This window comes from Aplysia californica, unplaced genomic scaffold, assembly GCF_000002075.1.
Source record: "Aplysia californica isolate F4 #8 unplaced genomic scaffold, AplCal3.0 scaffold00240, whole genome shotgun sequence".
NCBI lineage: Eukaryota > Metazoa > Mollusca > Gastropoda > Aplysiida > Aplysiidae > Aplysia > Aplysia californica.
The window spans coordinates 21065-38176 of record NW_004797510.1 but is presented as its reverse complement, the minus strand read 5'-3'; the positions used below and the strand labels follow the sequence as shown (position 1 = coordinate 38176).

The window sequence follows — 17112 nt, the reverse complement described above, 5'->3', positions numbered from 1 at the left end:
CCCCCCCCCACACACACACACACACACACGCACACACACACATGGCTCTTTCCTTTTGAGCCTTCCAAGGCAATTTTAAAGTAAAGCAGTGTGCATGATACAACTGTGCCTGGGCTGTAGACACTGGGGACATTTACGAATCAATATTAACATTTGAGTTTTTGCCTTCCTTTTAGTTTTACACACTTGTAACACAATAAGGTCATATACGTGTCGAAGATTAGAGGTGTCACAAGAGTGTAACAAACACAGAAAAGAAGTTGGAGACATAAGGACGACAGATGTTCGATAGGCAAGGAGCAAACCACATCAGAGCACCCACCAACCACCCGTTTTTTTTTCCTTGTTTTCCTTTTTAGGACAAAGATGTGTACTGAAAAAACCAGTTTGCAAACCCGGCACTTTTTGTATCCAAGCCTTTGTCCCAACATGTGTGCCAGTCGCATGTGAGGCATGTAGACCTAATCAGGAATGTCGTAAGGTCCTACGAAAAAGAGACTGCCTTAATCCGGAGACATGCCAGGAATACAGGTTTGTAAACGTCAGCATAATACTGCTAGATGATTTTTAAAAAATTGGCTGTTATGTCACGACAAAGAATATAATTTCTTTTACGTTTTAATTTGTTTTTATTGTTGGCAAGTTGACAAACTGGCCTCTGTAGTATAGCGGTTAAGCGCTTCGCCGTCACACACGCAGAAAACCTGAATGGTAAATTCTTGTTAAGTATCTTGATCTTTCTACAAGACATTGAATCCCTCTCATGAAGATTGGCCCTGACTAGCAGGGTAAAAGTTGACATCGTAAAATGGACCTAAATTTGTCAAAAAGGCGGAAGGCGTAAAAGATTTATATTTAAAAAAGAACACAGTTGGCAAGAAAAGGCTCATTCATGTACAATTTCGTCGAGGGGAAGAAAGGGAGAACGAGTTGAAAAGGGGGAAGGTAGGGGGTGGGGGATACGACTTTGTATAAATGCACTCCAAGAGAACGCGCAGAAATGGGTGTGAAAAATGCAAAATAAGAAAAGGACACACTATGGAGCTTTTTTCTGTGGCTTCTTTTCTTCTTCACTTAAGAGAAAAAAGCGGAGAAATTTTTTAAAAAACTAAGTTTGATTTGTGATAAGGGAAAGAAAGGTCACAAAAGAGAGAAAGAGGAAATTAAAGGAGAGAGGGGGGGGGAGGCGATTTAACGGGACGAGGGGTGACCGGGAGAAGAGAACGAAAGAGAGTAAGGAAAGAGTGAGGAAAGAGAGAGAAAAAGATGGAGAAAGAGAGAGAGAGTAAAAAAAGTGCAGAAACGATCCTGTCTCCTCGGCGGTCACCTGCGAAATATAACACTTAACAAAATTTTTAGGGGAACACACGCACGGATAAAAAATTTGACAACTCGTCAAAAAATATTAAAAGGGTTTGATCTGTCGAAATTTTGATTCAAATCTTTTTTTGCCATCACACAGTCAAATTTTGAACGTGTATTGGCCCCTTTAAACACACACTAACACACACAAACATGTGTGTGTGTGTGTGTGTGTGTGTGTGTGTGTGTGTGTGTGTGTGAGTGAATGAGAGTGTATATGTGGCATCGTGATAAAAGCAAGGAATTTAATCATAGAAAACGACATTTTTAGAGATCCCTTGGCCAATTTTTGTTTCCTTCTGATTGATCGTATAAACGATAATAAACTGTCTTGATTGGTACTGTCAAATGCTCTTATGTATTCCACAAAGTTGATTAGACGGGTGAGTTTCGTTCCAGCGACTGCTCGACTATGACACTCTGAGTCTCAATCTTGCCTGTACTCTGTATTCACTCAGTTACTAAATCTAACCTGGTGCATGATTTTGCCTCTTGTCACATTCTAGATATTTCTGTGCCATGAAGAGCAGCGGAGAGTGCAGCGCAGACGCGCCTTGTAGCTTCGGCAAGAAATGCGACAGTCAACCTATATGTGTAGCCATAGAACCACCAGTCCCGGCACCACCAGAGCTATTTCCTGGACAAGAGGCTTCTGTGATGCCAGGTGGAGCCCCACCACCCCCGCCGCCCGTACCTGGTGCACCGCCAGCGCCCCCACCTGGTGGATTCCCGCCACCCCCGCCACCCCCACCACCAGCACCACCAGCACCTCCAGCACCTCCACCACAGAGGAAAAAGCGCTCCACGCAGAGCTTACTATATGATCCCTATTGCTCTACACACAGCTTTTGTGTGGTAGACAACTGCGGGGGTTGCAAAGAGGGTCAGGTGAGATAAATGGGTTGATCTAGACCTCCCTGTCACTGCGCTTTAACTTTTCTACTTTTAAATAAGTAATCAAGGGTTCCACGACACCCAAAAGGGTATAAGCGGTGGATAAAAGTAAGAAAGTAATCAGGAGATTCTAGTGATCTAGGGGTTATGTTGTTTGCCTCTCATTCAATAGGTCCAGGGTTCAAATCCGGACAACGTTGGAATTTTTCTTCTCTAAATTTTCTCCTTTCACATCCTTTCCTGCTTTCTAACCATGTTCTATCGTCTACTTATGCCTCCACTCTCTGCACCCTCTTCCCTTCCCATTGCCCTTTCCTCTGGGCTCCTGACTTTTTCTGCAGCCTTCCTTCTGCTACTTCTCGGCTCCTTCTCACCCTTGTGTTTCATCCTCAACCCTGATCTTGTGGTAGGTGAGATCTAACACCTAGCCTTCTCGGATAACAGCGAAAAATCTCGGAGGTCCTTTGTGCAAGTTACGCACGTTATAGTTCCCTTGGTGGTCCTAAACTCGATAAGAGAGGTTTCGGCCTCCACCCAGGCAAAAGTCAAAATTTCCCACCAACCGGAAAACGTTTAATTTATCCTGCACGCTCATAAGACCTTATGCCGTTGCGAGCGTCGTAAAACACTTAACAAAAAAACAAAACAAAACAAAAATATTCACCGAAATGAAGTGGTTGTTGCACCCCTGACACCCCCGAAAACAAACAGTGGGTCTTTTCGTGGTCTCTGATTATTCAAAAACAATTTTGATTTATCTTTAATATGTGCTTCTGTAAGGATATAGCGTTTTATTAGATAGACAGTGTTATGGGAAAGTTCTGTATTTGATTCTTGCTTGAACGCTCGTTGTTCTCACATTGAACGGGTTGCATCCTATCTGTTCTCGAACATGACGAGGCTTTTTTTATTTTACCTGACCATGAAGGAGTAAAAGTAGAAAGCTGAAATTTGGTACTAAACTTAATCTTTCTCTACGTAGTCGCCTCCCACAGTTACACATTTTGCTATATGTATATGACCCTGAAAAGACCTTGAGAATAGAAGACCCTTTCTTTTTTTCTTTTTTTTTTTAGAAAATCAGACCTCTACCGTTTCTTTGACCTCATCATCACTTTACAAATGCTTTCCTTTTAAATCCTTTTTCAGTTTGGGAATTTTTTTAAAAATCGGACAGGGCCAATAATGGAGAATTCGATAGATGTAGCAACGTTTCATAGGCATTTTCTCGCACAGTTTCTTCGGCCTTTCTTGAAGTGTGTGCTGGCGCGTTGTCGTGCAGCAGCAAAATGACTTTTAGGATCTTTCCTCTGTGTTATTCTTTTATAGCCTCTGGAAAATATTTCTCGCTTGTTAGAATAATCGTCTCCGGTGGCCCTTTGTCCATTTTCAAGATAGTCTGTCCTAATCACTCCTTTTTGGTCCCAAAAAACTGACAGCATCACTTTTCCACTTGATGGCTGCACCTTTGCCTTCTTTGATGTTGGAGACAAGGGCGATTTCCATGGCATAGATGCAATTCTGACTCAGGGTCGTCCATGCATCCGCATCTGAATTTTTTACATCAAAATCTTATCACAGCATGGGAAGCGCAATCAGTTCCATACAGCATGCATCTCCTTAAAAATATCCTGTAGTTGCTTGTCTTGCAAGTACAAAACCTTCATTACTTCCCTGTGCTCAATCTTCTCAATTTTTATGTTGAAACTGGAGAACGTACCCTCATTCTCTTACAGTACGCTGGTGTTAAAACCACTCATTGGAAATTCCCCAAAATTTACCTGCGTTCCAGAAAGATGATTGTAGGCTTCCACTCAAAATTTCAGCTTTGTTCCTTTATTCCTTCATGGTCAGGTAAAAAAAAAATTTGGTATGCCCCTCATAATTTACACAGTGGTTGACTAAACATTCAATTTATTCCCAACGTAGTCACAAGGGACAATCAATTATAATGCATCATGGTGAACCCAGGCGTCAAAATGGTGAAATCGAGGAAATCTGTATTTTTCTGGCTGCTGTGAAATTTTGTTTAATTTATTCAAATTGACCAAAACACCTTTACTGTCCATTTAAAACACTTTTCTGTTGGGATAGTACTGAAAATCGTTCATTAAAGGCACGAAAAAAGTAACTTTCCAGTTCTGAAGGACACTCAGGCTTTGGAAGTCACTAAACTTTGGCAGTTATTTTCTCGCTAATTTTACATGTCATAACCGACGACCCCCACCTCCTTCATTCGCAAATAACTCGACTTCTTTTAAAGATAGATGGGCATTATTTTTTTTTCGGCTAATGAACAGCTTTAAGATTATGTTAATAACTCTGTAAGCCTAAAAATTGACGAGTACCTGATTCCACCCGTCGTGACACATGTTTCTCATCGCCTTGTGAGTAATTTGTAGGCTGCCCTTGTTGAGTTTTGCGTCAAGCGATTGAAGCTTATCTTTGACTTGCTCTTGAAAGTTTTTGTCGTCAGTTCTTCCTGGCTAGATGTTGCTGCATCAGTCCATCCTGGTAGAAGTCTGAAGCGGTAAGATCAAGGCTATGATCCAAGATTGTCATCTAATCTGTCAACTGTTTGAGAAACCTGGGGCTGACACGTTTCATGAAGCGCTGACTTTCGAAGAACGGGAGCATTATCATTTTTACTGAATTTGAGCCTCCGGTTATCATGAATGCACTTTTCGTTGCTGTCAATATTTTTCTTTGTTGGCAGACAAAGGGTCACCTACAATTTGCTGTTCGTGTAGATTTGTATCCTTTTCTTCTTCTTCTATCCCGTGGTAGGGGCAAACGTGGGGGCACCACTGCATACTGCATCTGACACCCAGCTCTCGCCATTTCTCTCTGTCATCTGCTTTCCTCAGATTGTCACCCGTCGTCTTCCCTGTCCACTCTGTGATGTTGTCCTCCCATCTCCTTCTCTGCCTTCCTCTCTTTCTCGTTCCTTGCACTGTTCCCTGCAGGATTGTTTTGGCAAGTCCGGTGGATCTTGTGACAGGCCCATACCATTTTAATTTTCGTCTCTTCTCTGTGGTCAGAAGTGCTCTTTAAATAAACGTCATCACTGGTAGACTCTTGATGTGCTCAAAACATTCCCACCATAGATATTAAGGCTTTCAAATTCTGCAGGAATTTCAGTGCGAGATGTGTTTTTCCCTTACTTGTGCAGTAACTTAACTGTAGCTCTCTCTTCTTTTCACTAAACTTGTAGAGTGTTTCTATCCTCTGTTGTGATGCATCAAGATCTTGGTGTTCAATGTGTGTATCGGAATGATCCATCGTAGTCGAGACTTTCGCTGAACCACTAATACGTTTTAATATGGATTTGGAAAATATTAAACTAGATAATGTATTGAAATATGGCCATTTTCTGTTAATTCTGGGAAGCCCTCGTAGACATTCAGCGCCTGTTAATGTTCGTTTTAGAATATAACAACAAGTGTATATTGATGCACTTTTATAAAATTGTTTTGTTGTTCTTGTAGTGTATATTCGCCTGTGGCTGTCGTCTCTTTACATTTACATTTTGGGTTAACGAAGTCGTGTTGCTGGCATGTTAAGGAACGATCCCTAGTCCGGCGGTTAAGGCACCTAAATCAGTGTAGTTTCGATTCCTTTGTGTGCTAGACTACGAGTAATACCGTGAAACTACACATATCGATTCTCTCAAGTGTTTTTTCCTGCAGATTTGTAAGCAAACGAACATAGAATGTGTGACAAAACCCTGTGACAATCACGTGTGTGTGGAGGACAATGAGTGCGGAGGATGTTTAGATGGTAAGAACTTCTTAACCATTTGCTTTATAACGTTAACGTCTTACTAGACACGGGGGGGGTATTTATTTTATGATCCTCTGAGCTGTTTTTCCAAGAATGATAACAATTAACAGAACTTTTAAAAAATTCAGGAAGCAGAGAGTTGGGGGGGGGGGTGGCAGGACAATATTTAAATACACTCTAGCTAGCAGGATTGAACTGTCAAACATGGTAGTGAAGAACAACTGGTAAAGGAAGAGGTTGACCAACTGGAAGCTACATAGGCACCATCACGAATGAGGCAATCATCCAGGACCTAGACATACTAAGATGAAAGAAACTGGCCTGGGACAGACAAGCGTGAGTCAACTGCTCTTCACCTTGTGTACCTGACGGTACAGGAAAAGAGTAAGTAATAAAATAAGAACACTAGACCCAAATACATCAATGGGCATGGAAAGATAACAAATATTGGGACAATTTGTAAACGTATCATCATGTTCCCAAGCATTTTCCTCTTGGGTTTGATTAACTTTTTTGTCGAGTATTTCAGTCTTTCTGCTGGGATGTTTCATCCCGTTCATCACGGGTTAGCTCGAACAGGCAGGGTCGAAAACCAGCCTCCTAAATGATCTAATTTGGGTCGTTGGGGGCGTACAACACCTACATGAAAAAGAAAACATAAACAAATAAAAACCTCTTTTGAAAAACAGCTTTAAGAATCAAATGTTCATAATGATGAATTGCCGACTGATGACGATGGTATTTATATTTCTAATGTACGTAGATAATCTAAATCTTTTCCATTACAATGTCAAAAATATACAACAACAAAAATTCACAATGCATGTCGGATATGAGTGAAAACTAAGAAAAATAAGATTGTTGTTTTTAGGAATTAAACTTTCTCAAAAAGTCTTAAAGATGGTATTGGGAGGGTAAAACAGTAGAGACAGTAACCGAATTATTGTTACTTTGGCCTTTAATTGTCATTCCGTATATAGTGGAAACGAAAGCTAGAAGATCGAGCTTGTATAGCTAAGCGTATTGTTTCTAGAACAAGAGGGCTTTCCAGTTCTCACCAAAAAATTAATTTCGAAATAGCAAAAAACAAACCATTGCTGCTTTATGGTTCTGAAATTTTGGATATTAAGAATGAATTTGGACGCGATAGATAATGTCTCTATAGTTCTGAGGGAAAAGGGAAGAACTAATGTATGTCTCGATTATATGTGTGGTGTCATTAAACTCCGGAGCAGGCTTATACATTTAGGAAATTGCAGATCGCTAAAGAAATGTTGCTTACAGTTATGTCGTTCTTGTGAATAAGGCATCGTCAACTGGGCTACTGAAGTTAAAACTCGATTACTTTCCCTGGAATTTAGATATGCCTGGTTTTCCTGAAGTGCTGGAAGCACAAAACTATTTCTCAGAGAAGTAAAAAGTAGCCTTGTCGAAAATTGTGTGCAGAAGATTGAAGAAGAAGTGTGTAGTAAACACAATGTATGCCCTCTTACAGTTCCTTTTCAAGAAACAGAATAGTATCTCATCAACCTCACACGTTATTAGATCAGAAGAGCCATAATCTAGTTGAAGACATATAATTTGGCAGTAATAATCTTTCTTTGTAGAAATTAGTAAATTCACTAATACGTAAGATGTGTAACTCAAATGAAATTGAAGCTGAATTTCACTTTATTTTGTTTATTGTTCAAGCTTTGCCTACGAAGGGAAATTGTTCACCCCCCCTCCCAACCCCCTCAATCATCTAACTTAACGCGGTGATTAAAAATATTAATGTTTAACACATGAGAAACTTATATTTTGTACAACACTTAACATTTTAAGGGAATATATTTAACAGGACAGCCTAATTAAAAGATATTGTTAGTGAGTTTTTCATTTTTAATCTTTGATGTTTTCACAGACGTTTCTTCAGTAAAATGTATGTTTAATTGGGATGTGGGCCAATAGCCTTAAACACCGAACTAAATATCTACCGTACCAACCTGTTTAGCTGATGCATTTTGATCTGCGTCAAACTGCAGGCCAGTAAAATCACAATCAATGATAGGAGAATGATGTACGTAGAACTTCCAGGGGATCACCATCTCGATATATTTTATAGCTTTGCCTAGAGTACCAAAGAGTGTGAGCTGTATAGAACCAAAATCCTTATGGGATGATTGTTAACAAATTTGGCGACTAGAACTAGTGGAAAGAATCTTTTTAAAAGTCTTTGACTAAAGATATCTAAACAAATAATTTGGGGCTTTTTTTATAAAGTTTGGCATGATTGGCTGTTTAAACTTTTGAAAGGGCTACACATAGATAGAAAGGTTCTAAGAATCATTAGAAATTTGTTCTGCGACCGACATGCTGCAGCAAAAATTGAGGGAGAGAACAGCGATTGTAAACAGATCAAGTGAAGAATTTGGCAGGGATGTTTCATGTCTCCAGACCTCTTTAATCTAAAAAGTGAAGCTGTCCTTAAAACCATAGAAGAATGTCTAGGTCTCAAATTGAATGGAGAAAATGTCATCAGACATGACCATGATACCGTTTTAATAGCAGATTTTAAAAAGGACCTTCAATTGCCACGGAAAGTGAAGGTAAAGGGTTTATGTTTAATAAGAATGTTTTCTTAATGTAGGTATTTTTTACGCCCCAATGAACACAATTATTTTAAATCATTTAGGGGCGTTGAATGCAAAGAAAATAGAATGTATGGTACATATCTTACAAAATCAGTAAACCCTAGTTGTAATCATACCAGCAAAGGGGATAGGAGTCAAGTTCAGCAGTTTAAATATCTAGGACATATCAATACAACCGACGCACAACGTTAAAGGGCATAAAACAAAGAATGGCACTAACCCAGGACAGGTTCAAAATAATCAATCCAATCCTGCAAAAATATATAAATAATTATATCAATGACAACAAAAATAGAGGTTCTCAATATTTCTATACGGCTGTGAATGCTGGATATACTAAACATAGTGAACGTAAAATATAACAATACAAATATTACTGGTTTCTTTTGAAACTTCTGAGAATTCCACGGAAGGAAAAAAATCAAACAAGGAAGTTCTGAAAGGGGCACAGATGGATCGCTCACTATCTAGAACTATCATGAAAAGGCAAATGCAGTTTCTAGGGCACTTGTTCTCGCTGGAAAAATAGAAGACAACTAATACAGAGGTAGACCCAGAGAAACGTACAAGTATTTGCGAAGTTTGAACAAATGGGTGATCGAGAGATACCAGGATATCCACGGATTTTTAGAGTACTATTCGAGTGGAGAAATGAATGGAGAACCATGATCACCGATGTCTGTTCCAGATTTAGCACTTCATGAAGATGGTGATGACGATGATGATGATGATGATGATGATGATGATGATGATGATGATGATGATGATGACTAATACAGGCTCTCCTACACTTTGATTACAGGAAGAGTTTGCGAACTTGTTTACCCCCCTTGCGCTCCACCAGTTGACTGTTCTGCGCTCCTGGAGCTAAATCCTGAGGCAGAGTGCCCCGAAAGCAACTGTGAGCCTGTACACGCCTGCATTGAACCAAGGCCCGTAATCACCTGTGCCAACGTGCGATGTGCAGCAGGGACAACATGTGAGATGATTGAGCCACCATGCCCCACGGGACAGCCTTGTGAACCACCACGACCTCAGTGTATACCTAACTGTTCTAAGGAATGTCGCCCAGGTTTCCAGTGCGAGAGTCTCCAACCTCCTTGCCCGTTACCAGCCGTGTGCCTGGAAAGTGAATCCCAAGACTGTGTTTCACCTACGTGTCCCAGCTTCGAAAGATGTGCTGACGTCAGACCAAACTCCTGCGATGACCTGAAGTGTCCTGGCGGGACGGAATGCAAGATGATCACAGACACTTGCGGTCGTGGTAAGCTCTGTCGTAAGATGGCCAAGGCGGAGTGTGTTCCCATCTGTAGTCTGAAGTGCCGATCAGGTCGCACGTGTCAACTCACCTCGAAATGCCCATCTGATGGAAGCGAGTGTACGCACCAACAGAGATGCGTACGCAAACCAGGAACGTGTCCAAAAAAATGCAGGCCTGGTATGGAATGTGTCTTGCGCAAACCAAGATGCTCAAGAGGACGAATGTGCAGAGCACGTTACGTGTGCATGCATATCCGGGGAACATGTCCTCGTCTCCCAAGCCAGAAGCCTGACAAAAATTCCTACATTTGCAGGAGAGAGCGTAGACGATATCGTGACTGTGTCAGTGACCACCAGTGTAGAACAAATCATAAATGCTGCACCTCAAAGTGTGATCGCAAGATATGTATGGCAGAACAGAAACCTTGAATTTATGGCCTGATAGTCGTTGAAGGATATCACTTTTTAAACAACGTTTTTGTGGGGTACAATTTGATAAAACGTTGAAGTGTTTCTCTTGTAAGGATTTTTTGTTTGGGTTTTTATTGGTCTTGATTTTGTTTTGTCATGTTTTGTTTTGTTTTGTTTTTATTGAGGTTTTTTTGTTTGTTTTGTTTTGTTTCTTCGAATTTTGTATGTTGGGTGCAGTTATTTCGACACAATTGCCTGTAAAATTGCTCTTACTTTTCGGTTGGCGCTTTCTCTACTCATTACTTAGAAATCTAACTTTTTGAAGTCACCTTCTTATTCTCAGTTGTTGGGTTTTTGTTTTGTTTTCTGTTGTTGCTTTTTTGTTTTTTGTTTTTTGTCTGAACCAAAGTCAAACCAATCGGTACTCCACAAAGCTAAATACAATACCATAATATTACCGAAACGATTTTCAGAAATAAACTTGGTCTGTTGCACTATTCCAAAACTTCTGAGTGCAGTTTGTTTTGTTTTGTTGTTTGTTTGTTTTTTGGAGGGGGGGGGGTGGTATTTTATTATATGAAATCACAGGCTCACATTTCTTGTCATTTCCAGTCGGGGTCGAGCAGTTGTGGATAATGACCCAACAGACGCTGTAAGTAGAAACCTCTTAATTTTAATCCATCTCTGAAAGCACTGAAGCAAGAGAATGGAAACTTACTGGCCAAAAGTACACTGTAATAATCCTCAGATTCCGGCAATGAGGTTGTTAAATAACAAGTTCACTAATAATATTATTAAATAAAGGCAAGGCTATAAATATGGCAAACAACTATGACGCATGGAGCGACCCGTAAAAAAACAAAACAACATTTTATTTCATTTTACAAACAATATTATACTCTGTATAAAAACAATTGACAGTCAGGTTTGGGACATTAAAGATTTCTGTAAAGATTATCTCAATATAGTGTCTGTACTTTGCTGCTTAGAGAAACACTATACACACGCCATATTATGGTGGCGTCGGTAAACTATGGGTTTGACCACCGAACCAGTAGTCGTGAGATTGTGGGTTCGGGGATTCTAGCCTGCGCTTAGTCCGACGTTGTGTTCTTGGTAAAGACACTTTACACAAAGTTCCCATGCGGCTCGGTCGTTTCGGAAAAGGATGTTAAACTCGGAGGTACCAACTCTTAAATAAACCCAGTAGTATTTATAAGGTCTTTAAACCTGTGCAATTTCACCACTTGTGTGTGTGCCTGGAGAAAGGTCCCACTTGCCGGAAATTTTGGATATTGAAATAAGGGCATACTCTTGTAGCAAACCTGATGCTGAACACGCTAATTAGAAAAAAAATATATTGAGTAGTTTTAGAGACATACTACATATTGTAACAAAGGGTGTGAAAAGAAAGTTTGCAGAAAAACAGCTTTAACATTAGTAAGTATGTCGACCAAATTTTTAGCACATTTTTAACCTTTGATAAAGTACAGCAAAATGCGAAAATGACTGATAATAAAATTATGAAATCCTTGTTATTAAAAATGATTCAACACGTGTTTTATGATGGAACAAGATTTTTGACCAGGTAGACCTACGACTTTTTTGGCTTTTTCGGTCCGTTTCTTAAAACTACCGTTAGTGACAACTGGGACATTTTTTAGGCACACACACACACACACTCACACACACACACACGTTTTCCACGTCCTATTATGTTATTATATTATTGATGTATAGCGCTTCCGGTTCCCTTTGAGTAACAGAAGTTTTCAGTCTTGTAAAGAACACAGAACTCGGTTGCTGGAAAGTCGTCAAAAGCCCATAAATGGACACAATTTACTCTATCGTAGATTCCGAATGAAACATCTATATCTGAAAAAAAAAACTGCTATAGCGACAGTCCGCCAACTTTGAAACCAGTAAGGAACAGTCACTACTTTTGTTAGTGCCAAGTTGATTAGCGTTACCACAGACACAATAGTAGTTTATACTCACTATAATGTAGTAGAAACCAGGATCAGAAGGTGGTTTACCCTGCAGAAATTCGCAATGATCGCAGTTGGTTCCAGACGGATGCGCTGGATGCACTTTCAACAGAGTAGAGACATTCGCTTATCTTCGTCGGTGAGACGTAAATTAATGACCTTTGACATGGACCAAGGAAAAAAATAAGAAGAACCATTTCACCTGAAAGCAAAGTCATCCCCTGGGAGCTCCTTCTCTCTAGATATACTTGTATTATGATGTATTATGTACAGCATTCGCTATTGTGCTCTTTTCAGTCGCTCCTACGGAAAGATGCGTAGCTAAACATTGAGACGCCTCAGTAGGCTATCAAAATTCATTTATTGAAAAAAGTCCCTGCCCCTTCTGACTTGTTCTTGTTGTGTTGTTGTTTTGTTTTCTTTTTGTTGTTTGGGGGGGGGTTGTTGTTGTTGTTGGAGGTAAGTGTATTACGGCCCTCAAAACTGCGAAAGGCCATATGAGCACGCGGGATGAATTAAACATTTTCTGTGGTAGGAAATTTTTAATTTTGCCCGGGTGCAGGCTAAAGCCTACTCTTAGCGATTTTGGACCACCAAGGGATCTTTAACGTGAGCAACTCACACACGAGACCTAGATTTTTCGCTCTTGTCCGAGAAGGCTAGGTGTAGATCTTTCCTACCAGAAGATCAGAGGTGTGGCTGAAAGACAGCAGTAAGAAGGAGTCAAGGAGTAGCAGTAGAAAGGCTGCGGAAAGAGGAGCCAGGAGGAGAGAGCAAAGGAGGTGAGGTGGTGGAGCAGAAAGTGGGGATGAAAGCAGACGACAGAATATTGTTAGAGAGCATGAAAGGCTGTGATGAGAGAAAATTTTTAGAGAATACAATTTCCGTCGTTCTCTGGATTCGAGCCCGAGACATTTTGATTGAGAGGCGAACACCTTAACCTCTAGGCTACTAGAGCCCCCGTTTATATTTTTTAGCTATTATAATGTCATAGGTTATTAGTTACCAGCTTACTCCACTACTGAAACATCCTAACATCCCCGTGACTACAAAACTCAAAATGATCAACAGCATACCCTCACCTATCCATGCCAAACATGGACCACGAACAAAACATTAGAGCAAAGAATTACAACATGTCAAATGGGATGAGATACAAAATTAGAAGCCATGTAATCCGAGAAATGGTGGGCACAAATGAAGTCATGCATCACATCTAACACCAAAGAATCAAATGGTTCTGACATCTCCTACGATTACCAACACACCATCCAGCACAACGTGCCTACATTTTAAAAAAATTCGATGGCATCAAGGCTAAAGGGCGACCGAGAAAGACCGGGATAGATGGAGTCAAGGAAACATTAACCACCCACGGCATCCCCCTGACCCAAGCCCTCCGGCTGTCGACAGAGAGACGTCTCTTTCTTCCCGCGACACCCAAAAGGGTATAAGCATCGGATAAAAGTAAAGTAATGTCATAGGTGGCTGCCAAAAGAAACTTGAAAATGAATTCATTCATGCAGCACACCGATTTAAAGTTACATAAATTGGGCATTATCTGACGCATTAATATTGCAACTACGATGAGAGTCGCCTGCGATATTGTCGCTCAAAATTAATCTTTAAACAAATAAGACTGTGCAACATTTTGAGTAGTCAAAGAAACATAGAAATATGTTTGCTCGTGTACTGAGGGGCATTAACACGACTGGTGGAATGGACATGTAATAAACAATACTTTACTATGATAGTTTCAGACAGACTTGATAACAGCATACATACTTATCATAATAATTATATTATTATGCACTGTGCACACAACACATTATGTAAATATACTGTTGTGTCCACTTAACAGAAACCCAGATAAAAGCAAAATAACAGTTTAACGGCAACTTTAGCTTGTGTTGCGGAATTTTCCTAACATAAATAACCCCCTTTAACAGCAACAGTTTTCTCTAACACTGACAGCAACATGTTTCTAAATAGCAACATTTGTTGGTATAATTCGTTGTCTGACCACAATATGGTTTGAAGATTCAAAAACAGTGAAAACGTGTGTATACATCACACGTCTCTTGAACTTTTATCTCCTTCTTGAGCCAAATAGCATCATCATCCAGTGCCTTGCCGACTGGCGTGGGCGATCATGGACCTCCATTTCCCTCTGTCCTGCGTTGCAGCCATGGTGTCTGTTGTTCTTGCGGTTCCCAGCCATGTTGTAAACTTGTCCATATCTTTTCCCTATGTCTGCCTCTGCCTCTCTTTCCATCAAACTTGCCTGTTGTCTCCATATTCTTCAATGCTTCTTTCTGCACTGTGTGTCCATTGAAATTTGCCTATCGCTCGTTTTCGTATTTAATTATTCGTCCTAAGCTGTCGTCTACAATTTGCCTCAACCAAGACTTCTTCATTTGTTTTTCTAGCTGTCCCTGGGATACGCAGCTTGCGTCTTATGAACCACAACTCTGTCACCTCAAATGTTCTTTCCAGCTGTCTATTAATTGTCCATGCTTTGCACGCGTATAATAGGATTGGCTCCATGTAACTTTTCAGTACTCTTTTTCTTGTTTCCATTGACAGATTGATGTTTGTAAGTGTCTGTTTCATTTTGTACAAGGTTGCTTTTGCTTGGCAAATGCGGCTTTTAATTTCAGTGTGACATCTCCCTTTTGATGATATAATGATCCCCAAATATTTAGAATGTTGCACTTGCGAGAGATTGATACTATTGATTTTTGATATTCCAAGTTGGGGTTGGAGTTTTTCTGCTTATCGCCATTGTTTCAGTTTTCTTGATGTTTAGGCTTAGGCCCATGTTGTCACTCTCTTGTACGATGACATTTAATCGATCCTGTAGGTGTTCTTCATCGTCTGCTTTTAGAACTGTTTCGACTGCATATCATAGATTGTATACGATATGTCCCCACATCGAGATACCTGGCGTTTCTTCTATGTGTCTCATGATATTTTCCCTATACAGGGAGAACAAGTCTGGTGAAAGTACACATCCCTGTGACTCTTCTTTTAATCGGTATGTATTCGCTAATGTCGTTTTCAATTCTTAATGCAGCGGTTTAATCCCAGTACGTGTTCTTGATAATTCTTAAGTCTTTTCCGTCAATATTGAGGAGTTCTAGCATGTCGGGCTTAACTTTGTCGAATTCCTTGGTGTAGTATTGAAAGCATAAATGAAGATCTTTCTGAATGTCCCGGACACGTTCTATTTTTGTTCTGATGATGTATATGGTGTCGTCAGTGGCCTATTGGTTAGGCTCTCCGACTCGCAACCGTAAGGTCGTGGGTTCCAATCCCGTCAGGGGCCCGACGTTGTGTCCTTGGGAAAGGCACTTTGCACAAATTACCCTCACTTCACCCAGGTGGAAATGGGTACCCGGCTATAGACAGTGAACGATCTTGTCAGTTTGATAGTGTTTGAGCGCGTGAAATCCGCAGCTTGCACTGTATGCTTCCGCGGAATCCGAGAATGTTTCTGAGTGTTCTCAGAGAGTCTGCTGGGGTAATAATATACTGAAGGCCAAAAGAAACGCAAGTCATTAGTTTGGTCGATTTTCACCCTAAATTGTGTTGGAAAATATTTTTCAGATAAATACTAGTGCACGCTTCTGAGGTGTTTAGGTCTCCTGAGTGTAGCCTGTGAGTGCTGAGTAAAAAGTACTCAACTTAAGCTAACGAAAGTCGGTCAATGAAAAGTTTTTGCTTTTAGCCCTATGTGATTGAAAACAGAGATGAGTGAATTTTGTTTCCTTGATTAGTGTTCATGGCATATCAGGGTATAAAAAGAAACACCGCTACGCTTTGGCCAGTTAAGCAGTTGACCGCTAAGACGATGCCACGACTGAGCGCTGCAGATTGAGAGGGAGCCATTGGGCGTTTACAAGCTGGGGACAGCCGTACTGATGTCGCTATCACATTTCATGTGTCCCTTCCAACAGTCTGTAGGTAGTGGACACGTCTTCAAACAACTGGCAGCACTCAAGACTTGGCCAGAAGCGAAAGACCACGGGTCCCATCCGCACGCCAAGATCGACTGATTTACGCGCCTTCATCACCGAGACAGCTTCCTGCCTGCAGCCGAAACAGCAAGGGGGACAATTGGAAGCCACGGACGATTGATATCCGGCCAGACCATGCGGCGACGACTTCAGACCCGAGGACTCCGGTGCTGTCGTCCTGCGGTTGGCCCAGTCCTCACTATCCACCACAGACAACAGAAGTTAGCCTGTGTCCAACATCGGCTTCATTGGACATGGAGGCAATGGAGAAACATTCTCTTCTCTGACGAAAGTCGATTCTGCATCAGCAACGCGGATACAAGAGTCACAATCTGGAGGAGTAACAGTGAACACAACGCAGACCTCAACATGATGGAAGCCGACGTCTTGGGTGGCCCTTGTGACATGATCTGGGCTGCCATTGGACTAAATCACCAGGTCGACCCTGTCGTCTTCTGAAACCTCGGACGCAAGCGTGGCTATGGAATCAACGCCCAACATTACATCAACATGGTACCTAGGCCGGCGGTCCTCCCTTCTGTCCAGCAACACCACCATTTGGTGTTCCAGCAACGTCCACCTAACAGCACCAAAGGCTTGCCTACTTGTAGTGTTAGGCACGGCACTAATTACATGCCTATTTGTATATTACGTATGCATGGGGACATGGGCTCTACACAATTGTTACTGTCTTGTGTGAGTGTGGAGGGGGGAGGGACTTTACACAGTTGTCACTGTTATGTACAGGTGTGTGTGGAGGGG

The 17112-nt window shown here is 41.0% G+C and overlaps 1 protein-coding gene across 1 annotated transcript in view; it reads left to right on the top strand.

Moving 5' to 3' along the window:
• Positions 1–10852, top strand: part of LOC101854641 (latent-transforming growth factor beta-binding protein 4) — a 33584-nt gene extending 22732 nt beyond the window's left edge. The window contains exons 7-10 of the mRNA XM_005100201.3: positions 360–531; positions 1869–2250; positions 5946–6036; positions 9475–10852. Of these exons, the coding sequence (XP_005100258.1) occupies positions 360–531; positions 1869–2250; positions 5946–6036; positions 9475–10361 (1532 nt within the window). The 3' untranslated portion in view covers positions 10362–10852. The remainder of the gene's footprint in view (positions 1–359; positions 532–1868; positions 2251–5945; positions 6037–9474) is intronic.
• Positions 10853–17112: the final 6260 nt, after the last annotated feature.